Source organism: Salvelinus fontinalis, chromosome 18, assembly GCF_029448725.1.
Source record: "Salvelinus fontinalis isolate EN_2023a chromosome 18, ASM2944872v1, whole genome shotgun sequence".
Classification (NCBI taxonomy): domain Eukaryota; kingdom Metazoa; phylum Chordata; class Actinopteri; order Salmoniformes; family Salmonidae; genus Salvelinus; species Salvelinus fontinalis.
Genome location: NC_074682.1, coordinates 1,890,526 through 1,907,127, shown reverse-complemented (window position 1 = coordinate 1,907,127; position 16,602 = coordinate 1,890,526). Strand labels below are relative to the sequence as shown.

Below are 16,602 nucleotides of genomic sequence, written 5' to 3'. Positions count from 1 at the left end.
ACTAGGATTACAATAGCACTAAACCGCTCTCCGGCTTTTGGGAGTTTTTTAAAAATCAAATAATTAACCTTTATCTAAAATGAAATTAGCCTGATTTTTATAATTTAATTGTAAGACCTACAGTATGTGAATGTATCAATGGACTGCTTCAATTGAGAAATACTGCTTTTTATTAAAGGGTGAGACGTCAGTGGAGTCCAACACCAACACTCCTGAGTGGAATGAGCAGATCTCTTTCATCGAGCAGTTTCCTCCCCTTGCCCGGCGAATCAAAGTGCAGATCCTGGATGATGCCAACATTGGCGATGTGGCAGTGGGGACACACTTTCTTGACATGCAGCAAATCTCCAACCCCAACAGAAATGGTAGCGTCTGCAGCAGAAGACCTAAACTCGCCATAGCTTCTTACCACAAGTTGGATCCTGACCACAACTAGGATATTGATGGGACTTTGGGCTTAGATGGATCCTAGTTGCGTGAGGTGACAGTGCCTGCAGTCCGAAATCAATACAGACCTAAAGTGTGAAAGGTTTCATCCCCCCAAAAATCCCTTCAACAAAGGCATATCCATAATCTCTAGGAACAATACTTCCCACCAAGCAGTTTTAAATTGACAGGCTTGAAAATCAGTTCAGTTCGCTACCCAAACCAGATCAAACCAGACACATCTGGTTTCAAGTGGCCAAGTCACGTCATGTGATCTGCTACTGCGGTTAGTGGACGCACTGGGAATTAGACATGAGATCTGATTACATCAGTGATTACATCAGCTTTTCTTCTATGTACTGTCATTCTTGTACTACGAAAGATTAAGGCATGGCTCGTTGTACAAGCCCTACACCTATGGGAACTGTACATGTTTAGAGCGCCACCATGAGTTAAAAGATGTCACTTTTTTTCCCTCTTAAAAAAAATCTACAATCCTTTTAGAATAGTGATTTACCCTATGCTAAGCCGCGCCCCAGAATTTGTGGCAACCAATCAACTGTTGTTGAGTCCGACACCTTGGGAAAGCTTACATTTTAAACGCATGGAAGCCATTGAGGGCATTGCAAAAATTGATTCTTTGTCATCCAAAAAACGAATTGTTTAAATGGCTAAATAATTAAACGGTGCACCAGGGGTACATGCTACTGGGATTCCTGAAATATTCCTGGAATATTTTTTAGAATCCGAAATTATACTTTTGTTACATTGTTTGCTAGCTCAGCTGGTTAGCTAGCTCTCAGTCTTATTGACCACCCAATGTTGCTAACACTAGCTAGCTAGCCAGTTAATATAACTTATAAAAAAAAAGAAGTATATTAGCTAAGTTATTCATGTTATGAATACAACTTTTATCTGCTGTCGACATTAGGATACAATTCGAGAGTCCCAGTTAGCTCCAAAAGTGGTTAGTAACTTTGGCTGGATGCTAAGCACAAACCAGATGGGATGGCGTATCGCTGCAGAATGCTGTGGTAGCCATGCTGGTTAAGTGTGCCTTGAATTATAAATGATTCACACACAGTGTCCTCAGCAAAGCACCCCTAAACCTTCACACCTCCTCCTCCATGCCTCACGGTGGGAACTACACATGCGGAGATCATCTGTTCATCTACTCTGCGTCTCACAAAGACGTGGCGGTTGGAACCAAAAACCTCAAATTTAGAATCATCAGACCAAAGGACAGATTTCCACCGGTCTAATGTCCATTGCTCGTGGCCCAAGCAAGTCTCTTCTTCTTATTGGTGTCCTTTATTAGTTGTTTCTTTGCAGCAATTCGACCATGAAGGCCTGCTTCACGCAGTCTCTGAACAGTTGATGTTGAGATGTGTCTGTTACTTGAACTCTGAGGCATTTATTTTGACTGCAGTCTGAGGTGCAGTTAACTCTAATGAACTTATCCTCTGCAGCAGAGGTAACTCTGGGACTTCCCAGAGACAGTTTCTTCATAGCGTTTTGCGTTTTTTTAAACTGCACAAAGTTCTTGACATTTTCCGTATTGACTGACCTTTATGTGTTAAAGTAATGATGGACTGTCATTTCTCTTTGCATATTTGAGCTGTTCTTGCCATAATATGGACTTGGTGTTTTACCAAATAGGACTATCATCTGTATACCACCCCTACCTGGTCACAACACAACTGATTGGCTCAAACGCATTAAGGAAAGGAATTCCACAAATTAACAAGGCACACCTGTTAATCGAAATGCATTCCGGCTTTCTCATGAAGCTGGTTGAGAAAATGCCAAGAGTGTGCAAAGCTGTCATCAAAACAAAGGGTGGCTACTTTGACAAATCTCAAATATATCATATATTTTGGTTTGTTTTAACACCTTTTTGGTTACTACATTTGGTTTACTATGTTACGTAACCCTGAGTCCAGGTTGAAATTCCAGCAAAATTTGGAAAGGACAGTTACTTCTGACTAAGAGCTACCAACGTAAGTACATTTAGACTGAAAGACAAGTTAATTTTGTCAAACTTGTGAGGCTCTCCATGCTCATTAGTTGCTCATTCAACCTATTTGCTGCTACTTTACTCAATCCCATTTCGAACGGCTCCATTCCTAACTGTTTTACATTCCCTGAGACCAACCAAAAATATTTCCTTGGCTAAATATTCCCAGATTTTCATAAAACAGCCACACGCGGTCTCTCGTTTCTGTATCACCAAATTTTGTGCAAGGCAAAATAGTAGTACTTGGTGCTCATCAATTAGCTTGTTTGGTGCAGCAGGAACAGGGGTGTGATGCTCCTGGAGCGCACTGCACCCTCACAATGGTGCTCATTTAGTAAAGTTAGATCAAAGCTGAATCAATGTCTTGGAAGATCACATAATGATTATGAGTGTTCTACATAACAGAATCAGATATAATAGCATAGCCTTGCTGTTACATCAAAAACACCACCTCGTTTCTAATTATATTTTAGGATGGTTAGCCGTATAGTCCAAAAATTATTTGCATGCATCCAAAACCACTAAAAACCGCCACTAGGCAGAATGTGCTTTAATTTAAACAAAATACATAAAGGCTATATAAGTTTGTTAACGCCATCTGCTCTAATTGGCTTACAAAACAGTAATTCCAAGAAGATCTAAATGCATATTCCCATAAAAATGATTGAGATCAAATGATTGGCATGCAGATGTAGCTTGGATGTTTCACAGCAAAACGTGAAGAATTATCATTTTGAAATTAGGTATGCCTTATTTGGGGTTTGAGCATGTCTTCTTATTTTAAATATATTTTTTTACTATGTTTCGGCATAGGCAGACGTTGCAATATATGTATGCGTTTTATGCATCTTCCAACGGGGGGAGTGCTGCTTCTAAAAATTATTCATGTTGGATACACTGGCCCATGAATGTCCCACAATATCATCCTGTTGTCCCCCATTTGGGTATTTTAAATGTGGTCACCCTAAATTAGTGAGATATTTTATTTAAAGCCTAGACTTTCAACAACAAAAAATTCCCCAACATGGTGACAAAAATGTTTAAAAAAATTATAATAAATAGCTTTTCTTTGCCTGCTGTTGCTCTGGCTCTGTAATAGTCAAGTTGTGGGTGACACCTGTATCAGAATCCCATGGTTCTTACCTTTCTAACAGTACTAAGCATGTTTTGATACGATTTATATAATCTAGATGTATCTAATGAGTCAGAGTTGAACATGTTGCCTGGTGGTAAGTATTGTTCTTGGAGATTATGAATATGCCTTTGTTGACAGGAAACATTTTTTGGGGTGAAACGGCATACTTTAGGTCTGTATTGATTTCAGACGCCAGGCACTGAAGCTTCGCACAACTATGATACATCTAAGCCCAATGTCCTGTCAAGATCCATGTTGCGGTCCAAAGCTACTATCGACAGAATGATAAAGGTCTTTCTTGGGGGAAGGGATTTACTATAAAAATATAGGAATTGTCTTAAGTAACACTTACCTTATAATAACTTCTTTATAATGCACATTTATATTGTAATCTGCATAATGCTATGCATGCACAACATGGGTGTTTATAACTGCGGATAAAGATGTATAATCAGGGGTGGAAATGGAGAAAAAAAATACTCTGGGAACCAATTCTTACGAATCAAAATTATTTCACTAATTGATTTCAATGTAGAATTCCCATTTCTTTTTGCATGTCACAAGGATTTCCCAGGGTTCTCCCTGGGATTTCACTCCCAGAACCCGCCCCCCCCCCATTTCCACCCATGTATAATACAATATGTACTGTCATAATGCCTTATAAAAATTATAATCAAGGGATATATTCACATTCCACCCTCTTCCTCAACAAATATGTATCACAATGTTAATTAGGCAAAATTTTGCCTGTTCATAATGCTGTATGATAAAATTACATAACGGAATTATTATGCTGTGTATTATATTGCATTATGCATAGCTCATAACATTAATGCACTTATAATGCATGATGGAGATGGTATTTGTAGGAGGTGTTACCGTCTTTGGTCCTGTCTATTACAAATTTGATGTAAACATCCATCTGTCAATTATACTGCATCGCTCAGTAATGACATTATCATTCCCCTCTCTCTGGTGTGGTCTCCCTGGGTTCATCCTTTCCATCCTCTCCAGGGTTCAATCCCACCTTTGGCCCGTCCTGGATCAACCTGTACGGCTCCCCTCAGAACTCTGCCCTGGGTGACATCCACCAGGTTCTGAACGAAGGTCTGAGCGAGGGCATCTTCTACCGGGGCCGCATGCTGCTGTCTCTCAGTGTGGAGGTCTACTCCTCCCCCAACACTGCTGCCGGGGAGAACAGCAAGGCCACATCCGGTGCCAGGAGCGCCCTTGGCAAGCTCTCCCTCAAGAAGAAAAGCCGGAAGTCCAAGGAAAAGAAGCAAGAAGGTAGCAAACAGTTATTGTACAAGTTACAATGGTTGTTGTATTTTGCATTGCAGTTTAGTATGTTGTTAGTTGGTCTGTGTGATGTTGTTTTATGGTATAGTGCGGTGCCATCAGTTAAAGGCTAAGCATATGAAGGGATGTGTTGTTCTGCAAGCTTTGGTGATTTGTTGTTGTTGGTGTGATGTGTAGCAGCACCAGGCTCTGGGGGGCCTGCAGAGGAGTCTGAGGAAGCAGGTACAGAGGTACCCGGGGCTGTGACTGTGGAGGTGGAGGAGATTCATCCCTTGCCTGAGGTCAGCACCGCCTACATCCCCCAGAAACCTAACACGATAATAAACCCACTCTGGCATACCATTTGCTGCATTATTAGTGCCTGATTGTTTAAGTTTGAGTACTTAAGACCCCTCTTCTTGTGTTCTTGTTACAGGAGACTACCTGGTGTATTTGACAACTTGTCTTATTTTGTCTTACAGAATTTCTTTGGAGAAAAGGAAGAATTTTTGCTGTTCGCATCTCTCTTTGAAGTGACCATGATTGATCCCATCATTGGAAGCAAGCCAGTGACCTTTGAGTTGTCCATTGGTAATACTGTGACATTTTGCCCACTTTTTCAAGATAAGAAACTAGACATTGCTGGGATTAGTGCCAAGTTAATTAGCAATCATCTAACTATAACCTATGTAATGAAATACATTACTGAAATCTGCCCCTGGTGGTGCAGTTACATCCACCTTGAAGTGTTGCAATACAGGTTCACTTTTCAGTGCCCATAATTGTTTTTCTATCAAACATGGATTTTGTCAAGGTCTTTTCACTGAGATATAGTCTGTGTGTTGTGTATTTTTGGATGTGAACAGGGAACTACGGTAAGGCAGCAGAGGTGGTAGTGAATCCAAAGAAGAGTCAGAGCAGAGAGGATCTAAGCAGTGAGAGACAGTCTCTGTTGGAATCATCAGAAGATGAACTGGAGAGGGAGGATATTCCAAGCCCTGGGTCACAGAATAGTTCTATCACTGCTCCGAGAAGACCACAGTTTACTGAGTATGACAGGTAACTCAAAGTCTTATTCGTCTGATAAAATATCAACAGACAAACTAACAATGGATGCACCCCAGCCATCTTCCAGATAGATACCAGGGCAGTGTAAATCTTATTTTCTTTATTTTTTATTTTTTACATTTACAGATCATTTAGCTGTGTCCCGATGGTATATGAGAAGCCTTGTATGTTTCTGTGGACCCATTTCGAGGACCACTGCTTCCGTTACCACAATGTCAACTGGCTGCACAAGATGGCTGATAGGCTGGTAAGTGATCTCAGATCTAAATACTGTAACCTGTGCTTAACTTGTGACCTGATCTCCATCGGTTCCCTGGAAGCCGCAAAGATACTGAAGTTGAGGGCTGTTCTCTCTTCGTTAGGAATATGGCATTGATGAGGTGGAGAAACTTCTAAAGAGACCAAGGAGCAATGCCAAGGAGCGCTTAGGGGAGGTGCTTTTGGAGTTTGTCACGAGTTGCAAGTGAGTTGCCACAATACCATCTCAGCATTTGGAAACAACAAGTGGACAACCTGTAGCATTTTAGTCAATTGCTTACAGTAGGTTACCATGATGCTTTTAAATGTTTATCAATCATCCCCAGCTGACAATTGGCTCATTCATCCCCCCCTCCTCTCCCCTGTAACTATTCCCCAGGTCGTTGCTTTATATGAGAATGTGTTCTCAGTCAGCTTACCTGGTAAAATAAAGGTAAAATAAATAAAACTATTTAATAATAAAAATAACCATGTCTCTCGCTGCCCTGAAGGCAGTACAACTCCAACTCAGATAGGAAGACACCGGCGAAGCGCAACAACCTGGACAAATTCCGCAAGGAGTTTATCAAGAAGAACATTGTGAGTGAGGCAAAAACATGAGCCACTAATCTCATCCGTTATTATCTCAATCCACATTACAAACACAATTCTCACGGATTATATTGATACTATGTTTCTATCCTGTGATATGGTATCTATGAAGAGACATACACAGGTACAGACACATGCATACGCACTCTACACACACGTACATTGTAATATTGTTGTATGGCGGTATTATGCATTTTGTATTGTAGATATGTAGTAGTGTAATAATGTTATACAGTGGGGCAAAAAAGTATTTAGTCAGCCACCAATTGTGCAAGTTCTCCCACTTAAAAAGATGAGAGAGGCCTGTAATTTTCAACATATGTACACTTCAACTATGAAAGACAAAATGAGAAAAAAAATCCAGAAAATCACATTGTAGGATTTTTAATTTATTTATTTGCAAATTATGGTGGAAAATAAGTATTTGGTCACCTACAAACAAGCAAGATTTCTGGCTCTCACAGACCTGTAAAAATACTTTCTTTAAGAGGCTCCTCTGTCCTCCACTCGTTACCTGTATTAATGGCACCTGTTTGAACTTGTTATCAGTATAAAAGACACCTGTCCACAACCTCAAACAGTCACACTCCAAACTCCACTATGGCCAAGACCAAAGAGCTGTCAAAGGACACCAGAAACAACATTGTAGACCTGCACCAGGCTGGGAAGACTGAATCTGCAATAGGTAAGCAGCTTGGTTTGAAGAAATCAACTGTGGGAGCAATTATTAGGAAATGGAAGATATACAAGACCACTGATAATCTCCCTCGATCTGGGGCTCCACGCAAGATCTCACCCCGTGGGGTCAAAATGATCACAAGAACGGTGAGCAAAAATCCCAGAACCACACGGGGGGACCTAGTGAATGACCTGCAGAGAGCTGGGACCAAAGTAACAAAGCCTACCATCAGTAACACACTACGCCGCCAGGGACTCAAATCCTGCAGTGCCAGACGTGTCCCCCTGCTTAAGCCAGTACATGTCCAGGCCCGTCTGAAGTTTGCTAGAGAGCATTTGGATGATCCAGAAGAAGATTGGGAGAATGTCATATGGTCAGATGAAACCAAAATAGAACTTTTTGGTAGAAACTCAACTCGGCGTGTTTGGAGGACAAAGAATGCTGAGTTGCAGCCAAAGAACACCATACCTACTGTGAAGCATGGGGGTGGAAACATCATGCTTTGGGGCTGTTTTTTTGCAAAGGGACCAGGACGACTGATCCGTGTAAAGGACAGAATGAATGGGGCCATGTATCGTGAGATTCTGAGTGAAAACTTCCTTCCATCAGCAAGGGCATTGAAGATGAAACGTGGCTGGGTCTTTCAGCATGACAATGATCCCAAACACACCGCAACGAAAGAGTGGCTTCGTAAGAAGCATTTCAAGGTCCTGGAGTGGCCTAGCCAGTCTCCAGATCTCAACCCCATAGAAAATCTTTGGAGGGAGTTGAAAGTCCGTGTTGCCCAGCAACAGCCCCAATACATCACTGCACTAGAGGAGATCTGCATGGAGTAATGGGCCAAAATACCAGCAACAGTGTGTGAAAACCTTGTGAAGACTTACAGAAAGCGTTTGACCTCTGTCATTGCCAACAAAGAGTATATAACAAAGTATTGAGATAAACTTTTGTTATTGACCAAATACTTATTTTCCATCATAATTTGCAAATAAATTCATTAAAATTCCTACAATGTGATTTTCTGGATTTTTTTTCTCATTTTGTCTGTCATAGTTGAAGTGTACCTATGATGAAAATTACAGGCCTCTCTCATCTTTTTAAGTGGGAGAACTTGCACAATTGGTTGCTGACTAAATACTTTTTTGCCCCACTGTATGTTGTACTGTTTTATCTTTTTTTTTTTTTTTAATTTTTTTTTTTTTTTTATCCCCGTTTCTCCCCAATTTTCGTGGTATCCAATCGCTAGTAATTACTATCTTGTCTCATCGCTACAACTCCCGTACGGGCTCGGGAGAGACGAAGGTCGAAAGCCATGCGTCCTCCGAGGCACAACCCAACCAAGCCGCACTGCTTCTTTAACACAGCGCGCCTCCAACCCGGAAGCCAGACGCACCAATGTGTCGGAGGAAACACCGTGCACCTGGCCCCCTTGGTTAGCGCGCACTGCGCCCAGCCCGCCACAGGAGTCGCTGGAGCGCGATGAGACAAGGAAATCCCTACCGGCCAAACCCTCCCTAACCCGGACGACGCTAGCCCAATTGTGCGTCGCCCCACGGACCTCCCGGTCGCGGCCGGCTGCGACAGAGCCTGGGGGCGAACCCAGAGATTCTGGTGGTGCAGTTAGCACTGCGATGCAGTGCCCTAGACCACTGCGCCACCCGGGAGGCCAGTTTTATCTTTTTTTAATGTAAATATATACATATCTTTCCTCAGATTGTCCTAGCCAAGCAGTCTCTGCGAGTGAAGCGGAAGGTGACCAGACGTACAGTGAAGGAAAGACTGACAGACACCAAGAGGATCCTAAAGAGGCTACAACTCCTGACGAAAGAAGTGAGTCGAAGCGAGGGCTTTGCAGGGGTGGGATTGGGTCTTTCAATCGAATTCAAACAAATGTATTTATAAAGCCCTTTTTACATCAGCAGATGCCACAAAGGGGACAGCCAGGAGTAATTAGGCCAGATAGTCCTGAGGCATGGTCCTAATGCTCAGGTCCTCTGGGAGGGGAGAGAAAGAGAGAGAAATGGGAGAATTAAGAGCATACTTAAGCTCACACAGGACACCAGATAAGACAGGACAATTTCACCAAATAGAATAGACTGACCCTAGCCCACCGGCACATAGACTATTGCAGCATAGATACTGGAGGCTGAGACACAGGGGGGGTCTGTGGACACTGAGTTTGACAATACCCCCCGGATAGGGCCATCCAGGCAGGATATAACCCCATCCACTTTGCCAAAGCACAGCCTCCACACCACTAAAAGGATATCAACAGACCGCCACCTTACTACCCTGAGACAAGGCTGAGCATAGCCCACAAAATTCTCCTCCACCGCACGAGCCCGAGGGGGCACAAAACCGGACAGGAAGATCACGTCAGTGACTCAACCCACTCAAGTATAGTGTATAGTGAAGAAAACCTGGTGTGATGCATCCCTCCTAGGGACGGCATGGAAGAGCGCTAGTAAGCCCCCTTAATAGGTTCAGAGGCAGAGAATCCCAGTAGAGAGGGGAGACGGCCAGGCAGAGACAGCAAGGGCGGTTCGTCACTTGCCATTCACCTTCGCACCACTGGACCAGACTACACTCAATCATAAGACTTACTGAAGAGATGAGTCTTCGGTAAAGACTTAAAGGTCGAGACCGAGTCTGCGTAACTCACCTGGATAGGTAGAGCATTCCATAAAAATGTAGCTCTACAGGAGAAAGCCCTGCCTCCAGCTGTTTGCTTATAAAATTCTAGGGACAATATGGAGGCATGTGTCTTGTGACCATAGTTTACGTGTAGGTATATACGGCAGCACCAAATCGAAGAGAGACACTACATGACCAAAGGTATGTGGACACCTGCTCGTCAAACATCTCATTCCAAAATCATGGGTATTAATAAAGAGTTGGTGCCCCCTTTGCTGCTATAATTGTCTCCACTCTTCTGGGATGGATTTCCACTAGATGTTGGAACATTGCTGCGGGGACTTGCTTCCATTCAGCCACAAGAACGTTAATGAGGTCGGGCACTTGATGTTGGGCGATTAGACCTGGCTCGCAGTCGGTGTACCAATTCATCCCAAAGGTGTTCGATAGAGTTGAGGTCAGGCCTCTGTGCAGGCCAGTCAAGTTCAGAAACAGGGAAAGGCCTTCCCCAAACTGTTGCCACAAAGTTGGAAGCACAGACTCGTCTAGAATGTCATTGTATGCTGTAGTGATTTCCCTTCACTGGAACTAAGGGGCCTAGCCCAAACCATGAAAAACAGCCCCAGGCCATTATTCCTCCTCCACCAAATGTTATAGTTGGCTCTATAAATTTGGGCAGGTATCGTTCTCCTGGCATCCGCCAAACCCAGATTTGTCAGTCGGACTGCCAGATGGTGAAGCGTGATTCATCACTTCAGAGAACGTGTTTCCCCTGTTCCAGAGTCCAATGGCGGCGAGCTTTACATCACTCCACATAATTTTGTATTTACACTACCGGTCAAAAGTTTTAGAACTCATACTCATTCAAAGTATATTTTACTATTTTCTACATTGTAGAATTATAGTGAAGACATCAAAACTATGAAATAACACATATGGAATCATGTAGTAACCAAAAAAGTGTTAAACAAATCAAAATATATTTTATATTTGAGATTCTTCAAATAGCCACCTTTTGCGTTGATTGCACACTCTTGGCATTCTCTCAACCAGCTTCATGAGGTCGTCACCTGGAATGCCTTTAAATTAACTTCTTATGGCTGCGGGATCAATATGGGGATCGATAACGGGATCGATATGACAACAGCCAGTGAAAGTGCAGGGCGCCAAATTCAAACAACAGAAATCTCATAATTCAAATTCCTCAAATATACACTTATCTTATGCCATTTTAAAGGTAATCTTGTTGTTAATCCCACCACAGTGTCCGATTTCAAAAAGGCTTTACAGCGAAAGCACCACAAACGATTATGTTAGGTCACTGCCAAATCACAGAAAAACACAGCCATTTTTCCAGTCAAAGACAGGAGTCCAAAAAGCAGAAATAGAGATAAAATGAATCACTACCCTTTGATGATCTTCATCAGATGACACTCATATGACTTCATGTTACACAATATATGTATGTTTTCTTCGGTAAAGTTCATATTTATATCAAAAAATCTCAGTATACATTGGCGCGTTATGTTCAGTAGTTCCAAAAACATCCGGTGATTTTGCAGAGAGCCACATTAATTTCCAGAAATACTCATAATAAACATTGATCGAAGATACAAGTGTTATACATGGAATTTAAGATCCACTTCTCCTTAATGCAACCGCTGTGTCGGGTCCAAAAAAAAAGAAGCTTTACGGAAAAAGCAAACCATGCAATACTCAGAGCCCAATCAAGACAAAAAGATATCCGCCATAGTGTGCAGTCAACAGAAGTCAGAAATTACATTATAAACATTCACTTACCTTTGATGATCTTCATCAGAATGCACTCCCAGGAATCCCAGTTCCACAATAAATGTTTGTTTTGTTCGATAATGTCCATCATTTATGTCCAAATAGCTACTTTTGTTAGAGCGTTTTGTAAACAAATCCAAAGTCATGAAGCGCGTTCACTAGGAGCAGACGAAATGTCAAGAAGTTACGTTACAGTCCGTAGAAACATGTCAAACGATGTAGAGAATCCATCTTTAGGATGTTTTTAACATAAATCTTCAATAATGTTCCAACAAGAGAATTCCTTTGTCTTCAGAAAAGCAAATGGCACAGAGCTCGCTCTCACATGAACGAGCGTCACAAGCTCAAAGCATTCTGCCAGACCTCTGACTCATTCCCCTCTCATTCGGCCCAATCCACTTCACAGTAGAAGCATCAGACAAGGTTCTATAGACTGTTGACATCTAGTGGAAGCCTTAGGAAGTGCAACATGACCCATATCCCACTGTATCTTCAATAGTGAATGAGTTGAAAAATGACCAACCTCAGATTTCCCACATCCTTTTTGGATCTTTTCTCAGGTTTATGAGTTCTGTTATACTCACAGACATCATTCAAACAGTTTTAGAAACTTCAGAGTGTTTTCTATCCAAATATACTAATACTATGTATATATTAGCAACTGGGACTGAGTAGCAGGCCGTTTACTCTGGGCACCTCTGTGCACCTTTCATCCAAGCTACTCAATACTGCACCTGCAGCCATAAGAAGTTGACAGATGTTTGTACTCCGACGTCCTTGGGTAGGCGGAGGGAGTCTGGAAGGCCGTCTTGGAATCTTTGGCTTGTCCAATAATTTATAGCGCAACTTTTGATATTCCTTGGTTGGGGGTCAGAGCAGATTATTTGTTACGATTTCAAAATTAATAAAATGGTGGTCCAGGTTTATGAGGAAAAACATTTAGATCCACAATATTTATTCCATGGGACAACACTAGATCCAGGGTTTGAATGTGGCAATGTGTAGATTTGGAGACAGTGGGTTTTGTCCGATGATGATGGCTCCAATAGCTTTTTGGAGTGGGTCTGTGGACTTTTTCATGTGAATATTGAAGTCATCAAAAAGATCTGCCATGACTACGAAGTCCGAAAGGAATTCAGGGAACTCAGTGAGGAATGCTGTATATGGCCTAGTAGTTCCCTCTATATTTATTTCTTCAACGAAGTCATAGGTTTTCCCATATGTGGGAGTCTGACCAGCTGCTGCATTTTGACAGGCTTCCTTTTCTCTGCAAGATTCTTCCTCCCTTCTTCCTGCTGCCAAAGCAGCAGCTACTCTTCCTGAGGTCCATCAAAATTAATTAACCTTGTTGATAGTTTTTTTTAGAAGGCAGAGCATCGCTTTATTATTGACAGACTTCTCCCCATTTTAGCTACTACTGCATGAATATGTTTTGACCATGACAGTTTACAATCTAGTGTTACTCCAAGCAGTTTAGTCATCTCAACTTGTTCAATTTACACATGATTTATTACACGATTTAGTTGAGGTTTAGGGTTTAGTGAGTGTTTTGCTCCAAATGTTGATTTGTAACAAAGGGGTTTAGGGTTCAATGAGTGTTTTGTTCCAATGCTTTTAGTTTTAGAAATATTTAGGGCTAACTTATTCCTTGCCATCCACTCTGAAACTAACTGCAGCTCTTTGTTGAGTGTTGCAGACATTTCAGTCGCTGTAGTAGCTAACGTGTATAGTGCTGAGTCATCCACCTACATAGACACTCTGGCTTTACTCAAAGTTAGTGGCATGTCGTTAGTAAAAATGTAAAAATTTAAAAAGCATCAATATAATAAAAAAAAAATAATTATAATTTAAAGTGACCCAAAGCTTTTTACTGTCATTCTTTATATGATTTATCTTTGTTTCATATTGTAGTTTATTTTTATTTAGTTTAGTCACATGATTTCTTAATTTGCAGTATGGTTGCCAATCAGTTAAGCTGCCAGACCTAATTGCCATACCTTTTGCCTCATCCCTCTCAACCATACCATTTTTCAAGTCCTCATCAATCCAAGGGGATTTAACCGTTTTACAGTCATTTTCTTAATGGGTGTGTGCTTATTAGTAACTGGAATAAGTAGTTTCATAAATGTGTCAAGTGCAGCGTCTGGTTGCTCCTCATTACACACAACAACATAGGAATCACTACAAAACTTACTGTATGACCTCTTATACACTAGGCCCAGCCTTTGGAACTTTGGTTTTCCTATATATGGCTACTATATTGTGATCACTACATTCTATGGGTCTGGATACTGCTTTTAAGCAAATATCTGTAACATTAGTAGAGATGTGATCAATACATGTTGATTTCATTCCTGTGCTGTTTGTAAATACCCTGGTAGGGTGACTGACAACCTAATCCAGGTTGCAGGCACTGGTTAGAGTTTAAAGTTTTTTCCTGAGTGGGCAGCTTGATGATAGCCAGTCTATTTAAAGCACCCATAAAATATACTTCTCTGTTGATATCACATACATTATCAAGCATTTCACACATATTATCCAGATACTGACTGTTAGCACTTGGTGGTCTATTGCAGCTTCCCACAAGAATGGGCTTTTGGTGAGGCAGATTAACCTGTAGCCATATTACTTCAACAGTATTTAACGTCTGTAATCGTCTGTAATCTTTACAGGATGTGGTTCTGAATATAGAACGCAACGCCGCCTCCGTTGGCATTTCTGTCTTTTCGGTAGATGTTTTAACCATGTATTGCTACCACTGTATCGTCAAAGGTATTATCTACTGTAAGTAAGTTTCAGAGATAGTCAGAATATGAATGTCATCAGTTACAAGCAAGTTATTGACTTCATGGACCTTGTTTTATAGGCTACATATGTTAAAAACCTCTTTGGGCTAGACGTGGCGCTAGCGACCCACCTCGACAACATCTGGTGAAATTGCAAAGCGTAAAATTCAAATTTCAGAAATAGTCATATTTAACATTCATGAAAATACAAGTGTCATACATCAGAAAAAAAGGGTAACTTCTTGTTAATCCAGCCGCTGTGTCAGATTTCAAAAAGGCTTTACGGTGAAAGCACACCATACGATTATCTGAGGACAGCACTCAGCAAACAAAAGCATTTAAAACATTTTCCAACCAGGCAGGTGCGCCACGAAAGTCAGAAATAGCGATCAAACTTAAGACGGAGAATCGTTATTGTCTTTACCGGAGATAATCAACAAAGTACTCGCTCTCATCCATGCGTGTGAAAACACTACAGCCAAAATGGGAGCCACTTAGAACAACTACAAATTCTAGCTCATTTTTCCAAAAACAAGCCTGAAACTCTTTCTAAAGACTGTTGACCTCTAGTGGAAGCCCTAGGAATTGCAATCTGGGAGGTTTTCCCTTCATATTAAAAATGACAGCCATTGGAATCAGTGGTGGGCTGAATTATTATTGTTTTTTCCTGGATGGTTTTCGCCTGCCATATCAGTACTGTTATACTCACAGACATTATTTTAACAGTTTTAGAAACTTTAGAGTGTTTTCTACCCTATTATATGCATATCCTAGCTCCTGGGCCTGAGTAACATGCAGTTTACTTTGGGCACGCTTGTCATTCAGACGTCAAAATACTGCCCCCTAACCCAAAGGGCTATTTTTAGCACTTTACTGGGTTGCTTGATTGTTTTTATTGCTTTACTGAGAAGCTTATCAGAAGTAGACCTACTCATGGTATTTACATTGGAGCCGATAGTGCAGGGTGAGCTGCATCAAGTGGTCTTCCTACTATTGCACACCGCCTCAGTGCTAACAGTGTATCTCTGGATTATAGGCTCATGATTACTGCTTACAATAGCTGTAGGATAAACAGATGTATTCGGTGCAATTAGCGGTACATAAATTTAATTACTTACATTGTGTTTGCCAGTGCCCCTAATATCATGTACATTTGATGCAGCATTATGACGACTCATTGTCACAATGGTAGGGATTAACTGAGCTGGTCTTGGATCATTTACCAGTCATTGTTTCAACGCAGCCTTGAAATGCGTGGACAGAGTCCAGGAGCCAAGATGATTTGGATGGACTCTTCTGTTTCCAGAAGATGTCAAATTTATCAACAAAAGTGACTCCAGCAGAGCAACAGTAGTCTTTTAGTCAGGTGTGTAATGTCAGCAGTCTACTGAATCTTTCACACCCGCGGCCCAACGATGGTACTGGACCATTTGCATTAAAATGAAAAATAAAAAAATACTTTTGGAGACTATTAATTCTAAAATCAGTTCTTTAAATCAAATGAAATCAACGTTTATTTGTCATGTGCTCCGAATACAACCTTACAGTGAAATGCTTACTTACAGGCTCTAACCAATAGTGCAAAAAAAGGTATTAGGTGAACAAAAGGTAAGTAAAGAAATAAAACAACAGTAAAAAGACAGGCTATATACAGTAGCGAGGCTATAAAAGTAGTGAGGCTTCATACAGACACTGGTTAGTCAGGCTGATTGAGGTAGTATGTGGTTAAAGTGACTATGCATAATAATGAACAGAGAGTAGCAGTAGCGTAAAAGAGGGGGTGGTGGGTGGCGGGACACAATGCAGATAGCCCGGTTAGCCAATGTGCGGGAGCACTGGTTGGTCGGCCCAATTGAGGTAGTATGTACATGAATGTATAGTTAAAGTGACTATGCATATGTGATAAACAGAGAGTAGCAGCAGCGTAAAAAGAGGGTTT

At 41.4% G+C, this 16,602-nt stretch overlaps 1 protein-coding gene across 1 annotated transcript in view; it reads left to right on the top strand.

Moving 5' to 3' along the window:
* Positions 1–16,602, top strand: part of fer1l4 (fer-1 like family member 4) — a 96,033-nt gene that overhangs the window by 25,624 nt on the left and 53,807 nt on the right. The window contains exons 14-22 of the mRNA XM_055867834.1: positions 179–365; positions 4,593–4,865; positions 5,055–5,158; positions 5,339–5,447; positions 5,723–5,915; positions 6,051–6,171; positions 6,287–6,387; positions 6,674–6,761; positions 9,166–9,282. Coding sequence (XP_055723809.1) covers positions 179–365; positions 4,593–4,865; positions 5,055–5,158; positions 5,339–5,447; positions 5,723–5,915; positions 6,051–6,171; positions 6,287–6,387; positions 6,674–6,761; positions 9,166–9,282 — 1,293 coding nt within the window. The remainder of the gene's footprint in view (positions 1–178; positions 366–4,592; positions 4,866–5,054; positions 5,159–5,338; positions 5,448–5,722; positions 5,916–6,050; positions 6,172–6,286; positions 6,388–6,673; positions 6,762–9,165; positions 9,283–16,602) is intronic.